We start from the raw sequence: 27543 nt of genomic DNA on the forward strand, positions 1-27543 counted from the left end.
CGAGATAATAATCCGTTATCAGATAGGTAGTTTGCAAATATTTTTTTTTCAATCCTGGATGTTTCTTCACTCTATTGATCATTTCTTTTGCTGTGCAAAATCCTCTCAGTTTGACATAGTCCCATTTGTTAAGTTTTGCTTTTGTTGCCTGTGATTTGAGGGTCTTGTCCAAGAAGTCATCCCCTACAGCAATGTCTTGGAGTGTTTCCCCTATATTTTCTTCCAGCAACATCAAAGTCTCAGGCCTTAAATTTAGGTCTTTGGTTCATCTTAAGTTGATTTTTGTGTATGGAGGCATGGATCTAATTTCTTCTACATATATATCGAGTTTTGCCAGCACCATTTGTTGAAGATATTATCCTTATTCCTCTGTATGTTCTGAGCACTTAAGTCCAAAAGCAGCTGGCCTTATGTATGTGGATTAATTTCTGGGGTTTTCTGTTACATTGATCTTTCTTTTTAAATGATTTATTTATTTATTTGAAAGAGTGACAGAGAGAGAGCTAGTTAGTTAGTTAGTTAGTGTGTCTTCTATCTGCTGGTTCACTCTCCAGATGGCTGCAAAAGCCAGAGCAGCACCGATCCAAAGCTAGGAGTCAGGAGCTTCTTCTCGGTCTTGTATGCAGGTGCAGGAGTCCAAGGACTTGGGCCATCTTCTGCTTTCCCAGGCCATAGCAGAGAGCTGGATTGGAAGTGGAGCAGTCAAGACTAGAACCGGCGCCCATATAGGATGCCAGCACTGCAGGCAGTGGCTTTACCTGATAGGCCATAGCACCAGCCCCCCACTGATCTTTGTATCAGTTTTTATGCCAATACCACACTGTTTTAATTACTATAACTGTGTAGTATGCTTTGAAGTCAGGTATTGTGATGCCTCTAATTTGACTTTTTCCTGCTATTAGAGGTCTTTTGTGATTCCATCTAAATTTTAGGATTATTTTATGCTAATTCTGTAAAGAGCGCCACTGGTATTTTGATAGAGTTTGCATTGCATCTATAAATTGCTTTAGGTAGTATAGACATTTTAATGATATTGATTCCTCCAATCCATGAACAAGGAATAGCTTTCCATTTGTGTGTGTGTCCTTGATGATTTCTTTCATCAGTGTTTGACAATTTTCATTGTAGAAATTGTTTACCACTTTTGCTAAATTTATTCTTAAATATTTGTTTTTTGTGGCTATTGTGAATGGGATTTCTTTCTTGATTTCTCTTTCTGTGAGTTCATTATTAACAAAGAAAAAATCAACTGTCTTTTTTATGTTTATTTTGTAACCTGCAACTTTGATGAATTAGTTTACCAGTTCTAACAGCTTTTTGGGGGAGTGTTTAGGTTTTCCCATGTATAACATCATGTCATCTGCACACATGGATAATTGGACTTACTTTTTTCCCATTTTGATGTGCTTTATTTCCTTCCCAGCTGCTCTTGCTAAAGCTTCCAGCACTCTGTTGTGTGAAAGTGGTGAAAGCAGAAATCCTTATCTTGTTCTAGATCTGAGGGGACATGCTTTCACTTGTTCCCCATTCAGTGTGATACCAGCTGTTGGTCTGTGATAAACATAGTCTTTATAATTTTGAGGAATTTCTTTCTTTACCTAATTCAAGGAGGGTTTTATCATGAAGACGTGGTCAACCTTATCAAGTGCTTTCTCTGCATCTATGCAGATGACCATATGGTTTTTAGAAACCATAATCACAAGTGGAAGCAAATCACAAGTCATTTTCTTCACTTAAAATAATCATCTATGTCTATTGTGTATTTGCCTAAGGCTTGACTTTTCCTTAAATAAAATTGATAATTCACTTTTTAAACATTGTATAATAACTTAAAGTAAGAATTTTCTTTGTATTGTGCAAACTGTGGAATATATCCCAAAAGCTAGTTTAAGTTATGTTGGAAGTGCTAAAAGGAATCAATCCTTTAATTCTTAATTCTTCATATTTTTAATAAATACTAGTAGGTTAAAGTTGAACAAAAAATTAAAAATTAATGTTAGATTTTTTTGGCCTCAGCATTTTGAAACCCTTTGGTAGATCCTCATCAAATGTCATAAAAAGAAAACCATTGATTTTCAAAATGTTTTCCACTGAATATAGTAACAACTTCCATTGATTATCATTATATAGTTAATAATCCTTAAAGAGTGAAAACCAGAGAATATTTTTACAAGGTTCAGAATGACCTGGTATAACTTAATCAGCCAAATATTAATGTGCTTTGACACCTACTTTATACTTGCAGAGAATAGATACAAATTGGAGTCAAATTTTGCCATTTTTTCTCAAATAATCATCAGACATCAAAAATCACATTTCAAAATAAAAAACATCAACAGAAAGAATTTACTTTTTCAGTTTTTACAGCTAAATGATTTTAATACTAAAAGCCTGGGGCTGCCTATATTTTCTAGATGATTTAAAAAACCCAGTATCCATTATGTGTATGTGGTGTGTGTGTGTGTGTGCGCGCGCGCGCACGTGCGTATCACACAGACTTAACTCAGCTTTCTGAGTATATACAGTCACTCCACCATCCTCCCACTATTGATCTTGAAAAAGAAATTCTACTTCAGTCTGTCACTCTGTGACCATTACACAGGACTTAAGCAGGCTTCCCTGGGACGAGTCTTCTACTTCTTTCTGCCAGGAGAAAGTGGAGATGGGGCCGCTTTGCAGCCGTCTCCTACAGCACTTTGTTCCCAAAGCTCTTCCCATTCAGTTTCCCTAAGCACACCTTGCCAGTGTGCTTTTTACTCAGCAGCGCTCTGCTATCAAAGGGATTGGGGCTGCAAAAGCTGGCAAAGATAAAAGCCTTAGAACTCTAATTCCTAGGATACGAACAGTCTCTTGGTAACAAGAGCCCAGTTCACTTCTTTATCCTTGTTGCAGTCACTTTCCTCGGTGAACTCTATACTGCAATTCACTGCACAAGCATTACTAATTCCCAGGGCCATACCTCCTCTATGTGTTTGTTCTTACCAGTTTTCACTACTGCTCAGGAAAAATCCTGCTTTCTCATCTCCCCCATCCTAAAGTTCAAATTCCTACCCCTTCGGTATTCATCTTAAAGCCTCCTTCTACCTAAGGTACTTTTCATGTCCTCAAAATAATGGAATCTTATGCCTTTAAATCCCAGTTAAAGGAAATACTTCTCTTAACCTAATTATTATGTTCTATCCAGAATGTGCACATTTGTACCTTTGTCCTATCCCCCTACTGCTTCTTCCCTCTGCATTATGACATGTTTGAGAATAGTGGGAATTCTTTCTAATCCCCTCTGGTGGCCACTGAAGAAGCATACCACATCAACAGTGCATATCACACTCAGTATGTGTGAATCCAGTTATTATTTTGAACAGTTTTTTCAGTTCATCTATCATCTAAATTGTAAGGACATCAATGTCAGAGGCAAACACCAAAACTCTGTTCAAATACATCGTTGTAAAACTTTTATGAACTTGATGTGGAGAAGAAAAGTCATTTTTTCAATTCTAAGACAAGAATTTCACAGAGTAGTTAGTATTTTTATATAGGCATAAATGTTTATGTAGCAGAATTTCATCAAGATTTTATAAAGTTCTCTTTCACAGAATCATAGAATATTAATATAATGGTATTACTACGAGGCATATATTTTTATGTGCAGAGTTTTAAAAAGTACCCTTATTACTAATTTCATTATGGGTCACGTTTTATAATTTTCCCAGTTCTATGGAAGTATTCCCAGATGTATGGAATTAGATCTTCTCATAAATAATAGATACATTCAATACTATATATGGATTTCAATTTTTCTACCATAAAATTATTCCCCATACAATTTGATAATGCTGCAATGACTGATTATTCCAAACCATACTTTCAAAATTGCCATGCTGTTGATATAATTAAGACCACATTGGGTCTTCTCTGTCCGAGTATCCTGAAATCAAACCAAAACTGCTGATGCAGCTTTAATGTGAATTGGGGCAAGAAAATAAATAACCTTTATGTCTATAAACTTAACAGCTATCTTGCAAGTTCCTTGACACATTATGCTGATGTTGTTGAAGTTACTTTTCCCTAATTTTTCCCAAAGCCAACCAGTCACTTCCAATGTCAAAAACAATTCAGTTTTTACTATCAAAGCTTTCATAGCATACTTATATTCACAGCGAAAAATAAAAGGGGTGACCAAAGAAACATTTTTTGTGGAAGATCAGTAATTGTACTATTAATTATAAAAGAGTTGTTAAAATCATCCGTGTGTGTGTGTGTGTGTGTGTGTGTGGTTAGCATGTGTTTATCTGAGAGTTAGAATTGGATAAATCTAGTGCCCTGGGGAACAGGTGACTGGAGTGCTCATTTATTTCTCCCCCATCCAATTAGTATGTTTTAGGATTCATTCCTATTCAGTTCCTAAACTTCTTTGCTGGGGCTGCCAGGGTCACAGAGCTGTGTGATGGAGGATGGGAGATGAACTGTGACAGATGTTTTCACCTTCATGAAGCAGTGAACATTAATGAAACGCTGTTTAATGCAGGTTATTCTGATGTTGAGCCCATGTTCAACACTGCATAAATATTTCTAAATTGCAGTTAAGCTCTCACATGGATTTGCTGACTAGAGGGATGTCCTTAATCATAAGGGAAGTGACACCTGAAGATCAGCACAAGGTGTGGCCGTTGGCTTTCCTTGTGACCTGTGCCCCATCTCAGGAGTACTGGGTCATCTTCCATGTTAGGATCACTAGCTGTTGAATCACCTGTTCTTATGTATTTGTAACTTTTTGAAACTTCCTTCCTACTATCTAAAACCCACCTAATCATCTTCAACCCACATCTATTGTATTCAGATATATGTGATGAATACTAGGGATTCCCACCATTCCACATCAGCAGCCAGTTCTTTTGTTTCTAATATAATATTCAGAGGCTGCATAAATTCCAGTGGATCAAATTGTCAGTATAGTAACCAAGACATTCCTCCAATACCCTGTTTTTGACAGTATGAGATTTAATTTTCATAAATGCCTTCAGAAGTAGCCAGGAAAGAAGAAACAGGGCTCCATACATTGCTTTGTTACCATGGTCTCATCATTTAGGTCGTTTGTTTTCTCCCACATAATAATTTGTAACTCATCGGACAGTTATGAACACAAAATGAGGTCCCACTTGCAAAATACTTATGGGATTGAGCACATGAGAGACTTCTAGAATGATAACTCCCACCTCATATGCTTTGATTAAGGTGCATCTGTTTTAGCACTTAAGGTTATTTCATTGAGTGCATTTCAAAACCGTTGTTGTCAAGCAATAGTTAGGACATAGTTGTCATTGCTTGCATTTGTAAATTTGGGGTTAATGCCTGGTGGAAATAACAATCCCATAAGCCTTCTACAAGAAAACAAAAACATCTAAGGGACATTTGAGGAGAGAAGACAAATTCTGGTTGCTTGCTTAAAATTTTCATTGACACCTTCTAGGGTAAGTGAGAAAGCAACTGTATAACTGTATCTAAACTTGGAGATAAGAATCAATATCTTCAGACAGCTGTGGAGAACTCTTTAAAAATATTGCATCACCAAAGCTTTGATATCACAATGAGATATTGTACAGAAAACACACTCTTTAAGGAGTAAAAGTTTGAAAATGACTCAAAGATTTGTACTGTGAAGGCAGAGAAATTTAGGAATACCTCTTTTTGGTATCTGCAAAAGAATGATATAAAAACAGGGTAAGTAATAAAAAGCTATGGCAATAAGGGTACAATAAAAATTCGAGTTGATCAGAAACCATTGTATCACAGTTTAATTTGCAGCCATTTCTTTTTTGGGGGACACAAGATGATGGCGCATTGTGCAGTCCATCGCATCCGAGACTGGGTCATGCCCTGGAAGATCATGACGTATCATTAAATGTTAATACCTCTGTTTCTAATCACCTTGAAGCCTGATACATTAAAATAAGCAGGATTTTTAAACCTGGAATTCAGGCTTTCCACTTAGGGGACAATGTGGTTTCTCCCATCCACTGCGGCTCCATGCCAGGGTTTCTCCTAGTCCATCATCACACGGGCTTCACTTTTAGCTCATCTTCCCACTTCTCTGGAGAACAGAGGCCCTTCTCTGTCAGATCTCTGTAGACCTCAAAGCAAACATCATGCATATTATATAGTTTAGATTTTAAGCCAGACTGTGCCAACTGAAGTAAGAATAATGTACAATTTGAATCCCCAGCAGTGAGCTAATCACGCGATATATGCTAAAACAAAATTAAAATGGCAGTTATCATTGTTGTTAACCATGTTAATTGCAAAGAATAAAGAATGGTGAGGTGCCCGTTGGAACCATATCTAATCTGCTGGTGTCCATTTTATAGGTGGAATTCGCTGTCCAAACACCAGTGCTCTTCAAGAGATACGCAGCTGTAACGAGCATCCTTGTACCGTGTACCACTGGCAGACTGGTCCCTGGGGCCAGTGCATCGAGGACACCTCCGTATCGTCCTTCAACACCAGTGCAACTTGGAATGGGGAGGCCTCTTGCTCTGTCGGCATGCAGACAAGAAAAGTCATCTGTGTGCGAGTCAACGTGGGCCAAGTGGGACCCAAAAAGTAAGGGAAGGGCTTTAAAATGACAGCGCTCAATCCTGTAGTCGGCCACGCGGAGGACTGGCTCAGCCTTCGCTGGCTTCATGAGGCAGAGTGTTCCGAGGCTTGTCATATCTGTCATCAACAGTAAGATTGGTTTGTTTTGAATCTCAGCTGCTGATAAAGCTGTAACAGCTTCAGAGTCGTGTACTTGGGATCCATAAATTCTATAGAATCTTTCTCTCTGGTACCTACTTCCTGTTTTATAGTACCACTCTCTGCTTTTATTAAAGAAGTGCTTGCTGTAGGCTTGACTGATCAATACTGACAGCATATGCGGTCCTAGCAGTGTAGGTCATCCGTGACCTCCTCTGTACCCATAGGCTATGGAGGCTACCAAGCTGCCTTAATTGGGTAGCAGCCCTCTATAATCTGCCTTTCACTTCCCCAGGAAAACACTTTATCAAAAATACTAAGGTCAAACTCGTTATGTCTTTCAGTGGCTAAACGAGTAAGCCATTTACCTCCAAGAGAGAGCCTTGGGATAGAAGTATTATGATAAGCAGAAAAAGTGTCTCAGAGTGGTTACAAGTACTATGATAACAAGACACACACTCTGCTAGAGGGGAGGACAAGGAGCCAGAGAGTTGGCATATTATATGTACCTTGTGAGAAATAGAAACGAAAACAAGTAATGGCATTCCTGGTCTAGTCAGTTCTTAGAGAAAATTAATAAATGAACCCAGAATACTCCTTTGAGGGCAGAAAAAAACTCTGCATAGCTTGAAGTTCAGATCTTCTTAGCCATGGAAAACATGAAAAGGAAACCAATTTTGTGTGAGTATAAGATAGCCTTATAGCTTCTAAATTCTTCACCAACTGGTTGCATGCTATTTGTCATCTTAAACATACTGCCTCACAAATTCTGACCTCACTTTTCAAAGTTTATTGAAATAATTTAATGGAAAAAATGATAATATGAGCATTCAATAAATGTTAGAAATCAGGTTTGCCTCTCTTGGAACCCCCCTCTAGGCTGCTTCAGCAGGAGGTTTCTGGCTTAAAAAATCTTGCTTTTCTCTCTGCAAAAAGAAATAAATAAATGTTAGAAATTTCCATTTTCTCTAAGAATTTGAAGTACTTCTTATAGTCCCATTGAAATGAAAAAAATGTGTCCGATATATGGAGAATTCCAGGGGGGATAAATAAGAATCCCATTATGAGTTGTTTGTATCTGGTCAGCAGTCCAGGCATAAGGAATATTTTTCTCTGAGGTTGGTTTTTATATCACTTGAAATTGGGAAACATACTAGAAAATAGACACCAAAGAGATCTGAATAAATTGATAGACTATTGCATGTGCTTAATATGTAGCCTCAAAACATTATTTTAATGAAAAGTATGCTAAGATTGTGATTGGTCTACCTTGGGAAATTCATGCATTGTGTATTAACATTCAGTGGTGGTGAGAGCAGGAGCAGAAGTCCTGAGTCCTTCCAGATTCTGGGTATTGCTGAAACAAGAACAGAGGGAGAGAGAGTGGCTACGGAGCTGCAGGACCAGCCTGCTGTGGCCCTCGCTACGGCTGGTTGTGCTGTTTGGCACTAAGCTCGCTGCAGCCTTGGTCAACAGTTAATCACCTTTCCAGCGTTGCTGCTGACCTTTTCATCACACAACATTTTTGTTCAGTAATGGATATGAATGTGCACAAGCCTGTGTGTGAAAGAGCCTGTTGGATTAATGCCATTAAATCATTCAACAGGAAAGGTACCCTGAAGCCCCCTGTTAGACCACTAAAATAATACAGTGAAAATTCACTTTGCCCTTGCAGTCTTTATTCAATGACCTGAATACATCAGTAAACTTGCTGAATCAAATGGATTTGTTTACTCCTTAAAATTCTGGAAAATTAAGCAAATACTATGAATTTGAAAGAAAATGCTACTGCCCTTCTTCCTAAATGCTAGGTTAAATTCAGTAAATGCATTCCAGTACCAGGCATTTGAAACACAAATGCAAATAGAAACCTTGTTTTAAACTCCTCTTAATAAAATAGATTACTGTGCAATGGTAAAATCAATGTTATTGATCATATCTATCCTCCCAGTAACAAACTTCAACTCCTATCACATCTGTTTAATTTGACCTTGAATAAGATTTGGGGGAAAATCAATCCCTTGATTCAAACCACAAACACTAAATACAAACAGTACAAAGCAGAAAAAAAGCATGTTGACCGAACCAATTGTCTCACCAAAGGAAGTCTGAATTCATATTATTGGATGTAATCTAGGCTGTATAATTTATCTTTGTGTGTTCATTTAATGACTTTGTTGTTAGTAATTTTGTTCTCCACAGTCAACCAAGTATCTTGCTGTGGCTGCTCCTAAACTAAAACAGAATACAAGTATTTAGAAGTTGTCAGTGATAACATTGTAAATTCCATTGATTTATTCAAGGCTCATATTTGAAGAGCATGCAATTGAGTTAGGCTCTCTCCTTGTTAAAGTTATAAAGTTGCCTCACTGAAAATGGGTCATTTCAATAATAATCACTGACCAATAATTCCATAGTTCCAAAATAATTACCTGGATTTTAAATAAGCTTTGCCATAAAATATTTGCTGGTTGAAAATGCATTTTAAATGGTAATTTGAATGATTTATGTCTTAATTATGATAATACATTGACTTCCATGATTCACATCTACATTTCTTTGAATAGTCATGACAGGAAAATCCAAGTTTACTTTCAATATAAACCAGGGAGATTTTTCTTTTTGAAATATTGAATCCTACATATATTTAAAATCTAGTTCCTAATAGACCCTATTGTTTTAAACTGAAAGAGAAGAGACTGTATTTATTTAATCAAACAGATCATACTATTTATGTGTGAAGAAAGATTTGAAGATCAACAATTATAAAAATATGATATATTAAAAATGAAGTATCACCAAAATGCTATAGAGAAAGTATGGGAAATAGATTAATGATTTTTTTCATTCATAGTTGAGTTCTGAAAACCTGGTTAACTTCTGTGATAAAAGATGATTTATCTTGACTACAAAAAATGTAATTTCTCTCATGTAAAGTATTTTGAAATCCTACTTCCCACTGATTTGCCAATTTATTTTAACAAGAGTTACACTGGTTGTTTGGATTATTACTTGGTAGAGATTTATATAACCTCAAAGGAAAATTACTTAGGAATCAGAAAAAGTGATTTTAATTATGTGAATTTGGATATGCTTTCTTTTCTTAGTATAATTCTAGTTTTAAACTCATGAACATTTGACTACTAACGATAGTAGAACCAGATCATGAAAATGTAGAGAAAAATTGAGAAATGTGGGAATCACTTAAAATGAGAAAAAAAATATTTCAAACCTATACATCAGCTCCCTGTTCTTTTAGGACATGAGAACCTTTTTTTTTTTTTTTTAAGGTAAGATATTTCAGTGCTTTGTCATTCTTTTTCTTCTGTTCCCAATAAGCATCCTATTTTAAAAAAGAATAATTCCATTAACTTCACTATAATTAGTCTTAAGCACAGAATATTTTACTTTTCTTTAAACCAGTATTGACCATTCTTATTTTATTCACTTTTTGTTCCAAAAGTGTACTATAATTCATAAAAGTATAAAAGACACTTTAAACTTATTTGAGAGATGGAGGGAGAGAGAGAGAGAGCTCCTATTTGCTGGCTCACTTCTCAGATGCTACCAGTGGCCAAAGCTCAGCCAAAGCCAAGAACCAGGAACTCAAACTGGGTGTCTCACAAAGGTGGCAGTAACCCAATTACTTGAGCTGTTTCCATGGTCCCTACAGTCTGCATTGGTAAAAAGCTGGAGTCAGGAACCAGAGCCAGGTATTGAACAAGGCACTACAATGTGGAATACTGGCATCTTAACCGTTTGGATTAATGCCTGCCCCAAAAGATATTTTAAACCTCATAATGTAAAATCAGAGCAAAATGGAACACAAATTAAGAGTACCAAGAAAACCAAGAATAGGAATGAAGCAAAAACTACATATCATGATCATTTATCTGAGTGTATTTTTTAATGAACAGTAGTGTTGTTAATAATATACTTGATTTGAAGGATATGCTAGATAAAATATATATTCCATTTAAATTTATTTTATACTACATATAATTTGTAAAAATAAAGTGTAGAAACATCTAAGAGGCAAAAAAACCTATCTAGTTGTACAAAGAAATAGAATTGAGTTTTTAGTATATTAGAAAATACAAATTAATAGAGGGATTATTACAAGAGAATAAACTTTGTTTCATAAAAATATTTGTTTATATCTTGTTCTAGAAATCATAAAGTTACAATTATTAAATCTATGTATCTTGTCTTAAGAGGTTTTATTGAGGCCTAGTTTGAAAGAATTTATTAGTTGCATGGGTTTTATCAAAGCGGAAAAGTTCCTGAAGTTCAGTAACACAGATTTTCAGTTTTAGCAAAAAATATCCAGGAGGAATTAAACCATCTGGTTTTCCGGCTTAGCACAGAGGTCTCCTAATTTCCCTTTGCTTTCCTAGGTGCCCTGAAAGCCTTCGACCAGAGACGGTGAGGCCATGTCTGCTTCCGTGTAGGAAGGACTGTGTTGTGACTGCGTTCAGTGACTGGACCTCGTGCCCCTCCTCATGTGCGGAAGGTAAGGGCCGCAGAGGTCCACAGGCTGTCCACCAGCCAGCCCACACGCTCCGGCACCCGAGTTCTGGCTGGGCAGTGTTTGTGATTCTTCTTCGAGGCTGTGGAATCCTGCGTGGTCTGAATGCCAAACCAATTTTGTTTTCTCTCCAAAGAAATCACAGCTTCAGAGTAGCAGACTAATGAGGGGATTTTTGGCTAAAAACTGGCTTGCTTTTTTTTTTTTTTTTTTTTTTTTGACAGGCAGAGTGGACAGTGAGAGAGAGAGAGAGAGAAAGGTCTTCCTTTGCCGTTGGTTCACCCTCCAATGGCTGCCGTGGCCGGCGCACCGCGCTGATCCGAAGGCAGGAGCCAGGTGCTTCTCCTGGTCTCCCATGGGGTGCAGGACCCAAGCCCTTGGGCCATCCTCCACTGCACTCCCTGGCCACAGCAGAGGGCTGGCCTGGAAGAGGGGCAACCGGGACAGAATCCGGCGCCCCGACCGGGACTAGCACCTGGTGTGCCGGCGCCGCAAGGCGGAAGGTTAGCCTAGTGAGCCATGGCGCCGTCCCTGAAATTTTGTAATATGGATCAAAATGAAAAATATTTTAGGCTTTCTTTGTATGTGAATAATGTTAGCTTTCACACGGTTTCTGTAAGAATGCATTGTAGTCGTAGATATTTTACAGGGAATACAGCGTGAATTTGTCAGTGCACAGTGCTTCAAACCTACTTAATGGCAACAAACAGCACTGGATCACATTCACCACAGATCCGATTGTGCAACCCCAGGGACAGAACAAGAGAAAGAGGGAACTGGCAAATTGTTTCTCTGCCAACGCTCAGTAGTGCCACAAGACCTTGCTAAGGTGCACATTGTGGCGTGTTTGGTTTGGTTTATTCCTTACAGACTCTTTAATATCATGCAGATACCTTGATAGTTCTCCCCTTAGCTCCACAGCAAGTGCTTTTCTCTGTGCTGCAGAGAAAGATACCAACATCTTCCAAGTGACTTATCTAGTACCTGAGTGAATTTTTTCAGTGTCACAAATGGCACTGTCTCTTCTTTTGTTACACTCTTCCAACCAAAAGATACTATTTCCTAAATCATCTTTATGCTTTTATTTTATTTATACCTCTGGACTTTCACTAGAGAGATTCAGTTAAGGATCAACTTCTAGTTTAACAAACAACTATTTTAAATTGCCAAAAAATTATTTAAATCCTTTAGACGCTATAAATTTAAAATGGAATGTTTTTACAGTGTTGTCTTCACTTTACATAGTTAAACTTAGGTTCTTTTTGATGCTTATCTGTTGCATACCTTTAAAATATCAAGTATAACTAAACTCTTAGCAGGGCAAGAATAGGAAATTCTTACTTTAAAAGTCATTTAAAACATTTAGATAGTTTTGAGCAGGAAAACGGAGCCATAATCATTAACTTTAAAAGTGCTAAAGTCATAAACTTATTCAAAAAATGTAATTGTCTGACTTTCTCCATATGTTCTTCACTTACTCATTTATCTTCTTAATATATGATATCTCTTGGCTTCATCACAATCAATAATAGAGTCGTACTTCCTTATAGGTTAACTGTACTGTGATAATTATTGGTTATTTATCACTTCACTGAAATAACTTATGTATTACATGGAATTAATGTAAATACAAATATTATTCTTGATGTTTTATAGTAGATGTTTTATATTAGCGTACAATAAGATCATTTACTAAATCTAAAACATATAAAATGTTCACAATGAAATGATTAATTAATGGAAATTTTAAATGAAAAAATTTTTTGAAGATTTTTGTTTTGAAAAGCAGAGTTACAGAGAGGAGAGAGGAAGAGAGGGCGGCACACTTCAATCTGATGGTTCATTCCTCAAATTACCACAATGGCTGGGCTGGGCCAGGCCTAAGGCAAGAGCCTGGAACTCTGTCTCAATCTGCCATATGGCTTCAGGAGCTTAAGCACTTGTGCCATCTTCTGCTGCTTTCTCTGGCATGTTAGCAGGGAGCTGGATCAGAAGCTGAGCAGCCTGGAATTGAATCAGTGCTCATATGGGATGCTGGCATCAAAAGCAATTGCGTGGGAGACCAGCAGGAGGCACCTGGCTCCTGGCTTCGGATCGGTGCAGCGCGGCAGCCGTAGCAGCCATTTAGGGGGTGAACCAAGGGAAGGAAGACCTTTTTCTCTGTCTCTCTCTCTCACTGCCTAACTCTGCCTGTCAAAAGAAAAAAAAAAAAAAAAAACCAAAACAACAACAACAACAACAACAAAAAAAAACAGTGGCTTACCCCACTGTACCACAATGCTAGCTCCTAAGTGAAATCTTTGAAAGGAGGAAAAGTAATTTTCTTTTCCTTATGTCAGATGTTCACTTGTATAAAGTATTTTAATTTGAAAATGGGGAAGAGGGAACATAGCAAGATAGTTTAGAGTAAGACCACCCATCAGCAATCTCCCCACAGAAACTTCAATTTGAACAGCTTTTCATACATGAAACCATCTTCACAAGAGTTAGGGAAACCAGATGACAAATGACAGCACTGTTAGCATAATAAGAAAAGATGCATTGAAGAAGGCAAATTTCAGGTATCCTGCACCAAGCAATACGGCAGGGAAACACCTCGCACTTGAGGGAGGGAGAAGGAATGAATTCCACATCTTAGGCATGGATCCAGGCACAACCACACAGCCCCTGCCCCTAAGCCAATTCCTGCTAATGGAAACTCTGAACCCTATCTTGTGCCAATCGTGCATGTCTCCCCAGTGGGTCTAACTTGTTTTCCAGCCAACATCACATCTAGCTGGCTGCAACTGTGTCAGGTCATAAATAAACCACAGCAGTGTCATTTTTGTAATGTTCCTGTATTGCACTGATCTAAGCAGTCTGAGGCTGTAGGACAACCCTGCATTGTGGCCTTCGTGGCCATGTTACTGCCTACCCCATCCCTCCTGCAGCAGTAGGAAGTCAAATCCAGAAAGAGTATTGTCTACTTGGGGGAAGAAGAGGGAGGTACATCCCATGTCCCTCCACAGTGAGGCCAATACCCAGGCAGAATCTGCAGTGCCTGGTTAACGCGAGTGATGCTGTTTCATGCCTCTGGACTCTTCTCAACACAAGGTGGTAGCTTGTGAAGATGGACCACCCTTTTTAGGCACATTCCCAACACACTAGCTGTGAATTTGGGACACACTTGAGTTTGAGGCTCCCTCTATTGCAGAAAAAGTAACAATGCACCAACCTGGTCTTGCAACATAGCTTAGAATTGAAAGACAGGCAAAAAAAAAAAAATCCATTTAATATAAGACTGAAGTAAATAGCTAATCATTCAGTATGGAGAGGCCATCATATGCCAAAAAGCATCAGTAACTTTGAAGAAACTGCGACCTTACCTAACAGAAAAAAATAAGACACAGAAATCAATCATAAAGCAATTGCTGTATATGAATTCTTAGGATGTAAAACAGCTGTTTTAAGGAAATTCAACAAAACTCAGGGAAACTCAGACAATTCAGTGCTTGATTTAGAGAATTTTAAGAGAAACAGTAGTAGTTTAACAATCAAAAAGAAAGTCTTGAGCTGAGAAGTACACTAAAGAAAATGAAAAACACAATAGATGGCATCAGTAACAGAATAGATTAGACGAAGTATCAGTAAGTTCAGACAGGGCATTTAAAAATACACAGAGAAAATATAAAACAGATGATGCAGATGGGCCGGCGCTGTGGCTCACTAGGTTAACCCTCTGCCTGCTGGGCCGGCATCCCATGTGAGTGCCAGGTGCTAGTCCCAATTGCTCCTCTTCCAGTCCAGCTCTCTGCTGTGGCCCGGGAAGGCAGTGGAGGATGGCCCAGTGCTTGGGCCCCTGCACCTGCGTGGGAGACCAGGAGGAAGCACCTGGCTCCTGGCTTCAGATCTGCACAGCGCCAGCCATAGCGGCCATTTGGGATGTGAACCAGCAGAGGGAAGACCTTTCTCTCTGTTTCTCTCACTCTCTAACTCTATCTGTCAAATAAATTTAAAAAAAATGATGCAGAGTTAATAAAGCATACAGACTTTGAACTACATTAAAAGAGCAAATATTTGAGCTACTGGGGCTCAAGAGACTTGAGAATGCCAAAGGAGTAGAGAACTTATTCAGAGAGGTCCTAACAAAACCTTTCCAAACCTAGACAAGGACACACATACATAGTTTCAGGAAGGTTAAACATGATATTGAACTCAACCAAGTCTTCCCCCAAACATGATACACTGTAAATTCTCAAAAGACAGAGACAGAATTCTCCAAGCAGCAATGGTAAAGAAAATAATAATGCATGAAAGTATTCCAATTTGCCTGACAGTGAATTTCTCAGCAGAAACTTTATTGGTTAGAAGAGAGTAGGATGAGCTCTTCACAGTGCTAAGGAAAAAACTGCCAAGAAATCCATTCCCAGGGTACGTCTTTGGCACAAGAGTTAAAATGCAATTGGGATACCCACATCACATATCTGAGTGACTCAGTTCAAGTTCTTTGTTGCTGATTCCATCTTCCTGCTAATGCACAACCAGGGAAACAGTAGGTGATGACTCAAGTACTTGGGTCCCTGCTACCCATTTGAAGACCCAGATTGAATTCCTGGCTCAAGACTTGAGCTTGGCTCAGCCCCAGCTGCTGTGGCATTTAAGGAATGAACAAGTAAGAGAAAATCTCTGTCTTTCTAGGTATGTCTACATGTATCTATCTCTGCCTTTAAATTTTGTAAAATAATTAAATCAATAGCATACCCAACAAAACTGATGGACATGAAAGAGAGGTAAAGATGTCATCAAACAAAAGCTGAGAGAATTTTTCAACACCAGATCTAGCCTACAATAAATGCTAAAGGCATTCATCCAATTAAAATAAAGAGCCACTATTGAGTAAGAAAAAAATACCAGAAGTTATAAAATTCACCTGTAAGAGTAATTGTATAGGGGCAAGTGCTGTGTCACAGAGGGTTAAGCCACTACTTGCAGCACTGTCATCCTCTATGGGTGCCAGTTTGAGTCCCAGCTTCTCCACTTCCAATATGGCTCCCTGCAATGTGCTTGAGAAAGCAGCAGAAGATGACCCAAGTCCCTGTGCTCCTGCCATCCACGTGGAAGACCTGGATGAAGTTCCTGGCTCCTGGCTTTGGCTTGGCCCAGACCCAGTCATTGTGGCCATTTGGGGAATGAATCAGTAAATGGAAGATTTCTCTCTCTCTTTCTTTCTCTCTCTCTCTAACTTTGATTTTCAAATAAATAAATATTTTTTAAAAAGTGATTATATACACAGATTAAGAATGCTCTAGTCAGTTTGTCATTATTACAACTAAAAAACCTGAGAGAAGCTACTTAGGATAATAGAAGTATATCAGTTTATAATTTTGGGGGATCACCCATTGGTTTAGACATCTGGCGAGGTTGGAGGATGGTGGAGGGATAATTACATTGAAATCCAGGAGCAGAGATAGGAAGCATGCAGACTTTCTTGCAGTCTCTCCTTATAAAGCCACCATGATTCAATCATAGAGCTCCATGCCAGCAATTTTATACAATCTAAACACTATCCCAGGCTCCACTCTCAGGCACTATATTTGGATTAAGTTCAATCCTTAAAGTTTGAGTGGCATGTGGAAACTGCAGTGGAAGTTCCACTGAAGTAGTCTTTTTGTTGGTAGTTATTCATTCCTAGCTGTGATTCACTTAGTTCCATAGATCCAAGCTTTGTTTACTGGATCTCCAAGAAACTCTCTCTGATACCCATGCTATATTATGTAATGAGAGAAATATGTAGTAATTTTTCTCCTTAAACTGGACAAAGTGGATCTATTAGATGCAAGTGATCGTTTATTCGTGAAATTAAGCTTTGGTTACATTTTAGAAACTTAAATTTCTGAGGGTCTGAAACATTTCATATTGGCAATAAAAACAGTTCCTTTCATTAGTAAAAAATAGTTCAATCCTTAGTCCATTAACATTAGAATCTTAGAATCTAGTTCTTTGTTTTTTAAAGATTTAGCTTTTCCAGACCATAGCAGAGAGCTGGATTGGAGCAGCTGGGTCTTGAACTGGCACCCATATGGACGCTGTACCACAGCACCGGCCCCAGAATCTAGGCCTTAAAACAAGAACGGGCCATCAAAGAAGGAGGTACCTTTCTCTGAAGGGAGGAGTGAACTTCCACTTTGATTATGGCCTTGTCTAAATAAGATAGGAATTGGTGAACTCAAGAGGCTTCCATAGCCATGGAAGCTCTTGATAAATGCCTCAGGTGATTACTGACATCATAAATAAGAGTGTCAATTGTTAAATCAACAATGAGAGTCACTGTGCACTTACTCCCCAGGTAGGATCTCTGTCCTTAATGTGTTGTACTATGCGAATTAACAGTAAAACTAGTACTCAAACAGTACTTTATACTTTGTGTATCTGTGTGGGTGCAAACTGTTGAAATCTTTCCTTAATATATACTAAGTTGATCTTCTGTATATAAAGATAATTGAAAATGAATCTTGATGAAGAACAGGATGGGAGAAGGAGTGGGAGATGGGAAGGTTGCAGGTGGGAAGGAGGTAATGGGGGGAAAAGCCACTATAATCCAAAAGTTGTACTTTGGAAATTTATATTTATTAAATAAAAGTTAAAAAAATTAAAAAAATGTGCTTTTTAGATATCCAAACTATTACCTAAACCCTCACAATGATAATGGATTCAATTCAGTAAGAGAAAATAACAATTTAAATATATATACATTCTTTATTGGATCCCCTAAATATAGAAATACAAGGCAGCTTCAAACATTTCATGGAAAAATGGAATTAAAAGACATCTCTTTTGGTTCGATAATTTGTTAACCTATGTGTAATTTTTGATAATATACATATTACTGATGAGAATATAAATTAATATATCCATGATGGAAAATAATATGCAGCTTCTTCAGAAAAGTAAAGATGGAACTCTCAGATCAGTGAGCAACCCCACTGCAGGGTTATATCCAATTTTTTGCACCAAAAATTTTTTATTCCATTTTCCATAAACTTTTTGAAGTTTTTTTATCTGTACTCAAAGGAAAACTACACACCCATAAAATGAAGTCCTGTCATTTACAACAACAGGATGGAACTGGAGGTTATTATGTTAAATAACACAGGCACAGAAAGTCAAATACCACATGATCTCACTCATGTGGAATCTCAAATAGTTGATCTCATAAAAGTTGAGAGTAGAACTGGTTACCAGAGGTTGGGGAAAGTAAGGATGAGGAGAGAAGTATGAAGATTGATGGCCAGCACCGTGGCTCACTAGGCTAATCCTCTGCCTTGCGGCGCCGGCACACCGGGTTCTAGTCCCGGTCGGGGTGCCGGATTCTGTCCTGGTTGCCCCTCTTCCAGGCCAGCTCTCTGCTGTGGCCCGGGAGTGCAGTGGAGGATGGCCCAAGGGCTTGGGCCCTGCACCCCATGGGAGACCAGGAGAAGCACCTGGCTCCTGCCATCGGATCAGCGCAGTGTGCCGGCCACGGCGGCCATTGGAGGGTGAACCAACGGCAAAAGGAGGACCTTTCTCTCTCTCTCTCTCTCTCTCACTGTCCACTCTGCCTGTCAAAAAAAAAAAAATTGAATATGTTGGGCACCAAAAAGTATTTTGTGCCCAGATTGTTAGATCCCTGCAGAGACCCCCAGAGAGTGGATCACACCGAACTGCAAAAGCAAGGTTTATTCGTGAGTACAAGCCATGACAGGGACCCCATCCAACCAACCGGCACAGCAGAGGAAGGAGTGAGGCCCCAGTCTTTGTTTGGGAGAGTTTTTAAAGGAAAAAAAGGGCTACATCAGCAGGAAAAAAGAGTTACATACAGCATGGAAGCTTTGGGTACAGGGAGTTACAGCGGGGGCTTACAGCGTGGGAGCTCTGGGCACAGGGAGTTACTTTGTTCAGCAATCTCTACTGTGCTGTCCTTGGTCTACCGAGCTAGCTGTCCCTGCTAAGCTTTGATATCTCCAGAATGCCTGAATGCCTGCTTTTACAAGGACCTGGGTCTGCTATGGGAAACAGAGGCTGCTTTTTTTATTGTTTAAAAATGGAGTCACTTTTCTTCAGTTACCGGCCGGCGCCGCGGCTCACTAGGCTAATCCTCCGCCTTGCGGCGCCGGCACACCGGGTTCTAGTCCCGGTCAGGGCGCCGGATTCTGTCCCGGTTGCCCCTCTTCCAGGCCAGCTCTCTGCTGTGGCCCGGGAGTGCAGTGGAGGATGGCCCAAGTGCTTGGGCCCTGCACCCCATGGGAGACCAGGATAAGTACCTGGCTCCTGCCATCAGATCCACATGGTGCGCTGGCCGCGGTGGCCATTGGAGGGTGAACCAACGGCAAAGGAAGACCTTTCTCTGTGTGTCTCTCTCTCACTGTCCACTCTGCCTGTCAAAAAAATAAATAAAATAAAATAAAAAAGATTGGTTACCAGATACTAAGTTGTCATTAGATTAATGAGATAAGAGATACAAGTTCTGGTATTCTGTTGCACAGCAAGGTGACTATAGAAATTTGTATATTTAAAAAAATATACTTTTTTTGTATATTTAAAATATATATATTTAAAATATATATATTTTTTGTATATTTAAAAAAATACTATATTTAAAAAAAAAAGCTATCAGAAAGGATTTTGAATTGTTCAGCATCAAGAAATGGTAAATGTTTGAGGCGATAGATATGCTTACCCTGATTTGAATATCATATAACATATACATGTATTGAAATATTACATGGAACCCCATTAATATATAGAATCTTTATATGTCAAAAACAAAGTTAACTTGGTCTAAAATATTTCAAGAAAATAAAATTTTGACAACATTACATTGATTCTAAGATTGTCACTCATAAGAATTAGAAATCGGCTAAATTTTTCTCATTTCTTTAGATTTCTATTTGAAAATAATTTGGAATGTGCCCAGAAATTAGAAACTATTTTAATAGCCTTTGAGTTTTCCTCTGTAACTCCTTAAAAATGTCTGTGATCTTGTTATCCACTATGCATGTCTGAAAAGGAAAGTAAAATTAAAGTACTATATCATTCACAAAAGATTATAATTTTAAAAATCAAGTGATTTTTAAAGTTAGTGATATTTACATCAAGGAGAAAGTTATTTGTTATTCTGCTTGATCATTTATAAAATTTTTAAAAGTATGTCAAATGCTGCAACTCACCATAGTGCTATTTAAAAAAGCTTTTTAGCCGATAGGTAAGATAATAGATTATGGATCTTATGTACGTGTTAACTGTATTAGTACTCATCTGTGCATATATGCATACATACTTATTGGATTACTTACTTATGGATTCTGAGTGAGCTTCCACACTGCTGGTCTTTAGGGAAAACATACTTCCTAACATCAAGGAAGTTTTTGACATTGGTTGAAGTATATCACCTTTCTCTACAGACCAAGCAATATAAGACTTCTATGATTCAGTACAAGATTTAGTGATGACTAGGTTAATCCTCTGCCTGCGGTGCCGGTACTCCGGGTTCTAGTCCTGGTTGGGGCACCGGAATCTGTCCCGGTTGCTCCTCTTCCAGTCCAGCTCTCTGCTGTGGCCCAGGAAGGCAGTGGAGGATGGCCCAAGTGCTTGGGCCCTGCACCCACATGAGAGACCAGGAGGAAGCACCTGGCTCCTGGCTTCGGATTGATGCAGTGCGCCGGCCCTAGCGGCCATTAGGGGAGTGAACCAGCAGAAGGAAGACCTTTCTCTCTGTCTCTCTCTCACTGCTTAACTCTGCCTGTCAAATAAAAAAAAAAAAATTTAGTGATGAAACAGAAAAAAATGTAAGGAAGGGAAAAGAAAAATCATTGTGGCAGGAAATAGTAGGGAAATCTTATTGAAAAGGTGATAAAAGAGATCTTTTTAAAAGAAGAACCATGTAAAAGTATTCCAAATGAGGATCAGAAGCATCCGGAAAAATATAGATACCAATGAGAAAGATGTGGTTTTGGGAGATTAACCCATGGGTATATGTAGGAAAATTGCAATGTGAAGTTAGAAAAGAGATCGGATAAAAGTAATAGAAAAATAAACCAGAGTGCTATTTAGGACATCTGCCATTCTATGAGTCTGCTGAGTAGAATCAGCCCTAAAGGCATTCGGATCTGGCTGAAAAGCCCATGAGAGTATTTCAGGCATGGAAAGCCAAGACACTCTGGCAAAAGATCTCTGCGAGTGAGATCCCAGTGGAAAGAACAGGTCTTCAAAGAAGGAGGTACCTTTCTCTGAAGGGAGGAGAGAACCTCCACTTTGACTATGACCTTGTCTAAACAAGATAAGAATCGGAAAACTCAGAGGGCTTCCATAGCCTTGGAAACTCATGACTGGAGCATAGGGAGATTACTGATGCCATAGACAGGAGTGTCAATTGGTAAAGTCAACAACAGGAGTCACTGTGCACTTACTCCTCATGTAGGATCTCTGTCCTTAATGTGCTGTGCATTGAGATTTAATGCTATAACGAGTACTCAAACAGTATATTTCACTTTGTGTTTCTATGGGGGTGCAAACTGTTGAAATCTTTACTTAATGCATACTAAACTGATCCTCTGTAAAAAAAAAAAAAAAGAAATTATCAACTCCCAACTTGACTCTCACTGGGATTAAACATGACAATAGGTCTGCTCTGATTTCATCATCATTTAAAAAAAATCATCTATTATTTTTCACTTTATGTTTCTGTGTGGGAGCAAACTGTTGAAATCCTTACTTAAGGTATACTAAGCTGATCTTCTGTATATTAAGATAATCGAAAATGAATCTTGATGTGAATGGAAGGGAAGAGGGAGTGGGAAAGGGGAGGGTTGTGGGTGGGAGGGACGGTATGGGGGGGAAGCCATTGTAATCCATAAATCGTACTTTGGAAATTTATATTCATTAAATAAAAGTTAAAAAAATAAAAATAAATAAATAAATAAATAAAAGAAAAATAAACCAGACTTACTCTGATATAAAGCAGAAATCAATATTTAGTTTTTGGGCATAGGAAAGAGCTTCATGATGTAATGGAATTAGTCAATGTTGAATCTGATTTGAAACCTGCCTCTGCCACTTAGCAACAGATGACCTTAAAGAATGTACTTAAATTCATCATCCCTTGGTTATAATGCTTATGAACTGATTCATGGATTACATTAGATAATATATGGTAAAGGGCTCTGTGTTTTGTGAACTGTTTTCTAATTGACATACTATTTGTTGTCTACAGTGATTATAAGCTCCTATCAGAAATGCACAGTGCCCTAAATATAGGCAGTGTCAGGTACATGTTTTAATCTTGCATATCAAAAGTAGTCTTTCTGATAAGTTTAATTATATATTACTGTAGGAAAAGCATTTAGATAATGATGAAGAAAACATGAAGTCTTGCTAATTATTACTTATTGGGAACTTGCTGATAAATGTATTAACTTTAAGTTCTTCATTGTCATTAAACATTATACATACTATTTTAAGCAATAATTGTTTTCATTCTGCAAAAATTTTTCAAGTGACTGCCTTGTGTCAACCGTCATTCTAAATATAAAGAATTAGCAGTAAATAAGGAAATCAATGCCCCTGCTCTCAGAAGACTTGCAACAAATATAAGGGAAGATTAACCACTGAGTGTGAAATCAGGAGGTGGTGACAGGGAGTTTATAGAAAGAGAAGATATGATGCCATTTTGTAGAGTGCATAAGTTGGCAAGCTTCTATTACATAGTAAAATTAAAGACAATATTGAATGCACATTTAGTCATGCATTTAAAGAGATTGCTCAACACAGTTGTTACTGTTTCACCTGTCATGTTCAGCTTACTGAGTGCTGGACAAGTGTAGGAAAATAATTGGTTTTGATTAGGGTTGTTGTTTTTCCAGGGGAGTACAGGAAACAGAGGGTTAAAGACCCAAGGGCATTTGCGAGGGACTGCTTATAATAATGAGTAGGTAATCTGACTTGGATTGTGAGGGATGTGAGGTCATGAAGAGGATAGTGAAAATGTGGCAGGGAAATCACAGGGCAGTCCTAACTGTGGTTGACAACTTTTAGTAAGATGAGAAGTGAAGCCGATGAACTGAAGGGTTAGGAGGAAGTTCAGAAGGTAAGATGTTGATGATGAGAGCATAAGAGTTACTGATGATTATAACATCAAGGGATGAACAGAAGACTATTTGATAGAAGATACAAGGAACATTTATTGGATAGGAGCAGTACAATAATTCAAAGCCCAGGGCCTTGAATAGAACAACCATATGGCTATTAAGCCTAGCAAAATGATGGAAGGGGTTGGCAGAGAAAGCATTATACTGGGTGGTATTCGGAAGTCACTAATTAATAAATGTTTCTAGATGATGACCACAAGGGTTTTGATGGTAAAGTTGACGACAGAAGGTTAGAGAAGCTGGAGGTTTTTTAAGGTAGAATGAAGAGGAGAAACTTGGAAATAAACAAATGGAGCCAGTATCTACTGGCAGATAATGTGATGCAAATTTTCCAAAAAGATTGAATAAGAGAGACCATGTGTTAATATGGCCTTGGTGGCAGAAGGGATAGAAGATGGAGAGGAATGACAAAATTCATCTTCATAGTCCTGTGGATGCAAATGATGCTGGAAGTATGAGGGTAAGGGGATGGGGAAGGACTGATTTCTGTAGCGAGTGACAGGTATGTGAGGAATAATAGATTTAGGTGGATTGGTCTCTTGGAAGGTAGGTTGCTGCCCTAAGTCAAAGTGTGTGCTGTCACTGGCAGACAACTGCTTCTCCCAGGGCTCCCAGAATGGTGGTGATGATGCCAGCTCAGAAATGCACTCTACCAAGCATGAGGCTCTTGGAGAGATGGGGCTATGTTTGGCCTAGCACAGGTCACCTTACCAGGAACAGCTCAGTCCTGCTTGTTGTATTTCACACCTCTATATTGAGTCCTCTGGAAACCCTAAACCTCAGCACTCAGCATTTAAAAAAAAAAAAAAAAACTATTATTGGGGCCAACACTGTGGCACAGCGGGTTGGGCTACCTTCTGCATCTCTGGCATCCCATATGGGCACTGGTTCAAGTCCTGGCTTCTCATCTAGCTCCCTGCTAATGTCCACTTCTCATCTAGCTCCCTGCTAATGTGCCTGGGAAAGCGATGGAAGACGGCCCAAGTCCTTGGGACCCTGCACCCCCATGGGAGACCTGGAAGAAACTCCTGGCTTTTGCCTGGCTCAGCCCTGACCATTACAGCCATTTGGAGAGTAAACCAACAGATGGAAGATCTCCCTGTAACTAACTCTGCTTTTCAAATAAATAACTCTTCATAAAAAAAAAAAGCTATTATTGTATAGTGAGGAAATAAAAACTGGAGGGTGATAGAAGGGGCTATTGTTAGATAGCAGTGCCTAGATGTTTTTTGTGCTGCCATTGAACACTTTTCTGTTTTGCCTGTAGACTGCAGTAACCGAGAATAAGGAGACAGTGGTATTGTAGAAAGCTAGCCTTTTGTTCCGAGGAAAATAAAGTAAGGGCAGGAGGTTAATTTTTTTTATTGTTTGGTAGGAAGTGGGAATAATGCAAGCATCACTGAAATTACACTGACTTCCACACACAATTTAAAAATGCATAAGAAAGTTGAATATTCCAGGAGAGGTTATAGCAACAGAAAATTAATTTGGAGATGGAGTGTTTCTTTTTAATTTAATCCTTCAGCTACAGTCTAAATTTTAAAAGAGTTTTAAGCTCATTAAAATAGGGAGCTGCCTTCCTTTCTAAAAAATCACTTCAAAGAGGTAAATTTATAGTATAGTATTGCAGAAAATGGAATAACTTAGGATTCCAGAAAGAACAAAAAGAGTTATTTGAAAGAATATGCCATCCTCTTTGGAAAATCACTGCTGATAATGATCAATATTGAGTAGAATGTAGTTTAGTACTCAAACCAGTGCACTTGTTAACTTTTTGGCAATTTTCTTAAATTTTCACTAATATTTAAAGTAAGAATAATTTGTACATATGAATTATTTGTAACTCTAATCTTAAAAAATACTTATAGTAAAACAGTATATTTTATTTCCCAAATTCTGTTTGCATTTATTACCTTGAATGATAGAAGAAACATTATAGAGGCCTCCATCTCATGCCCTGAATCAACAGTATATATGAATTACCTCAAAAATCAGAAAACTACTTTTGCATTTTGCTTTGTGTATGAAACATTTCCCTTTCAATTTCCTATCACTGTATCACTCCAACTTACTTCCATCCCACTTTCAGATGAACAAATCAGTTCCACCTGCACTTTAACTCCTTCTATTAAATAATTTCTCTGATGAAATTTATCTTAAATGTGTTAACATATCTGAAAAATGCTGTAACTGCATGAGAGAGTATGTACTTTCTGATTCTCTGTGCTCCTTCATCATGTAACTAATTTCTGGATAAATATTCTAAGTGCGTATTTTGAGTGGAAACACTCCAGGCAGACTCTTATTTTTCTCAAACTTGTTATTTCCAATTTTTTTAAAAATTATAGGTTTTTAAAATTAATCCTCATTGCACAAACTTGGTAACCAATGCCATCTCACTAGTCAAAGTGATCAGTTTCAGTTCATAATTTATCATAATGATAAGATGAAGAGTCAAAAGGATCACATAAACAATACTAGTGTCTGCTAATACTAACTGATAGAATTAAAAAGGAAAGAATGATCAACATGGGAAGTGGGATACACAGCAGACTCATAGAATGGCAGATGTCCTAAATAGCACTCTGGCCTCAGAATCAGCCCTTAAAGATTTCGGATCTGGCTAAAAAGCCCATGAGAGTGTTTCAGGCATGGAAAGCCAAGACACCGTGGCAAAAAATAAAATGACCTAAATTAAAGATCTCTGAGTGAGATCCCAGCAGAAAGAACAGGGCCATCAAAAAAGGAGGTACCTTTCTCTGAAGGGAGGAGAGAACTTCCACTTTGAATATGGCCTCATCTAAGTAAGATCGGAGTTGGTGAACTCAAGAGGCTTCCATAGCCTTGGAAGCTCATGACAAGAGCCTTGGGTGATTACTGACATCATAAATAAGAGTGTCAATTGTTAAATCAACAACAGGAGTCACTGTGCACTTAACTCCCCATGTAGGATCTCTGTCTTTAATATGTTGTACTATGCGAATTAACAGTAAAACTAGTACTCAAACAGTACTTTATACTTTGTGTATCTGTGTGGGTGCAAACTGTTGAAATCTTTACTTAGTATATGCCAAGTTGATCTTCTGTATATAAAGATAATTGAAAATGAATCTTGATGAAGAACAGGATGGGAAAAGGAGTGGGAGGTGGGAAGGTGTTAATGGGGGGGGGAGCCGCTATAATCCAAAAATTGTACTTTGTACATTCACATTTATTTAATAAAAGTTTAAAAAATATTTATTTATTTATTTGAAAGGCCAAAGATACAGAGAAAGAGAAGGGAGAGGGAGAGAGAGAAAGATCTTCCATCCCCTGGTTCACTCCCCAGATGGCCTCAAAAGCCAGGGCTAGGCCAGACTGAAGCCTGAAGCAGCAGCTTCTTCCAGGTCCTCCATGTGAGTGCAGGGGCCTAAGCACTTGGGCCATCTTCCTCTGCTTTCCCAGGTACACTAGCAGAGAGCTGGATCGGAAATGGAGCAACCAGGCCTTGATTCAGTGCCCATATGGGATGCCACAACTACAGGCCGTGGCTCCCATACAGCATGTTTTAAACACGGACATGTAACTCCCTAGTAAGATAAAATACAGAGTTTGTCATATTAGATACAAGGTATACCATCACTTAGTCTTCAAACATCATTGCACTGTTAACTCTCATAATTTGACAAAGGATTCATAAAATTATATGCAGACTAGTTTTAACTGACAAATAACACCTTTAAGCAGAGTTGACTGTAGTAAGCTATTTGTTAGGTTTGAATTTTACAAGCATTACTTGTATTAGCAGTAGTGGTGCAGCTGGAGGGTATGGCGCCATCTCCAGGCTGCACAATGGGAAGCACCATTAGTGTGGTGGAACTTGTGGCCCTTTCCAAGGCCAACACTGTTAAGGCCTGCAGATGTCAGCCCATGCATTCCCCTGTGCTTGTGATCGACTGGGAGTCAGGATTTCCTCTGCTAGGTTGAATGGATCAATGACGATAACCTGAAGGAATTTGTCCATGGAATCTTCTCCAAATCCAGTAACAATTCAGGACTCTAGAGCTCCATGGTGGCACCTGGCTCATGCTTGGGCAACAGAGTGAAGGCTTTGTGTAAACTTCAGCTGGTTAGTGTCTTGATGGA

At 38.5% G+C, this 27543-nt stretch overlaps 1 protein-coding gene and 1 long non-coding RNA gene across 2 annotated transcripts in view; one reads left to right on the forward strand and one right to left on the reverse strand.

The window, feature by feature from the left end:
- THSD7A (thrombospondin type 1 domain containing 7A) overlaps window positions 1–27543 on the forward strand; it is a 451027-nt gene that overhangs the window by 338466 nt on the left and 85018 nt on the right. The window contains exons 8-9 of the mRNA XM_070059784.1: window positions 6363–6597; window positions 11127–11242. Coding sequence (XP_069915885.1) covers window positions 6363–6597; window positions 11127–11242 — 351 coding nt within the window. The remainder of the gene's footprint in view (window positions 1–6362; window positions 6598–11126; window positions 11243–27543) is intronic.
- On the reverse strand, window positions 7553–8950 carry LOC103349459 (uncharacterized). Its single transcript, XR_011383184.1, has 3 exons — window positions 8828–8950; window positions 7999–8086; window positions 7553–7655 (listed from the first exon to the last, which is right to left on the reverse strand). It is a non-coding gene; the product is annotated as an uncharacterized lncRNA (long non-coding RNA).

Source organism: Oryctolagus cuniculus, chromosome 16 (genome assembly GCF_964237555.1).
Source record: "Oryctolagus cuniculus chromosome 16, mOryCun1.1, whole genome shotgun sequence".
NCBI lineage: Eukaryota > Metazoa > Chordata > Mammalia > Lagomorpha > Leporidae > Oryctolagus > Oryctolagus cuniculus.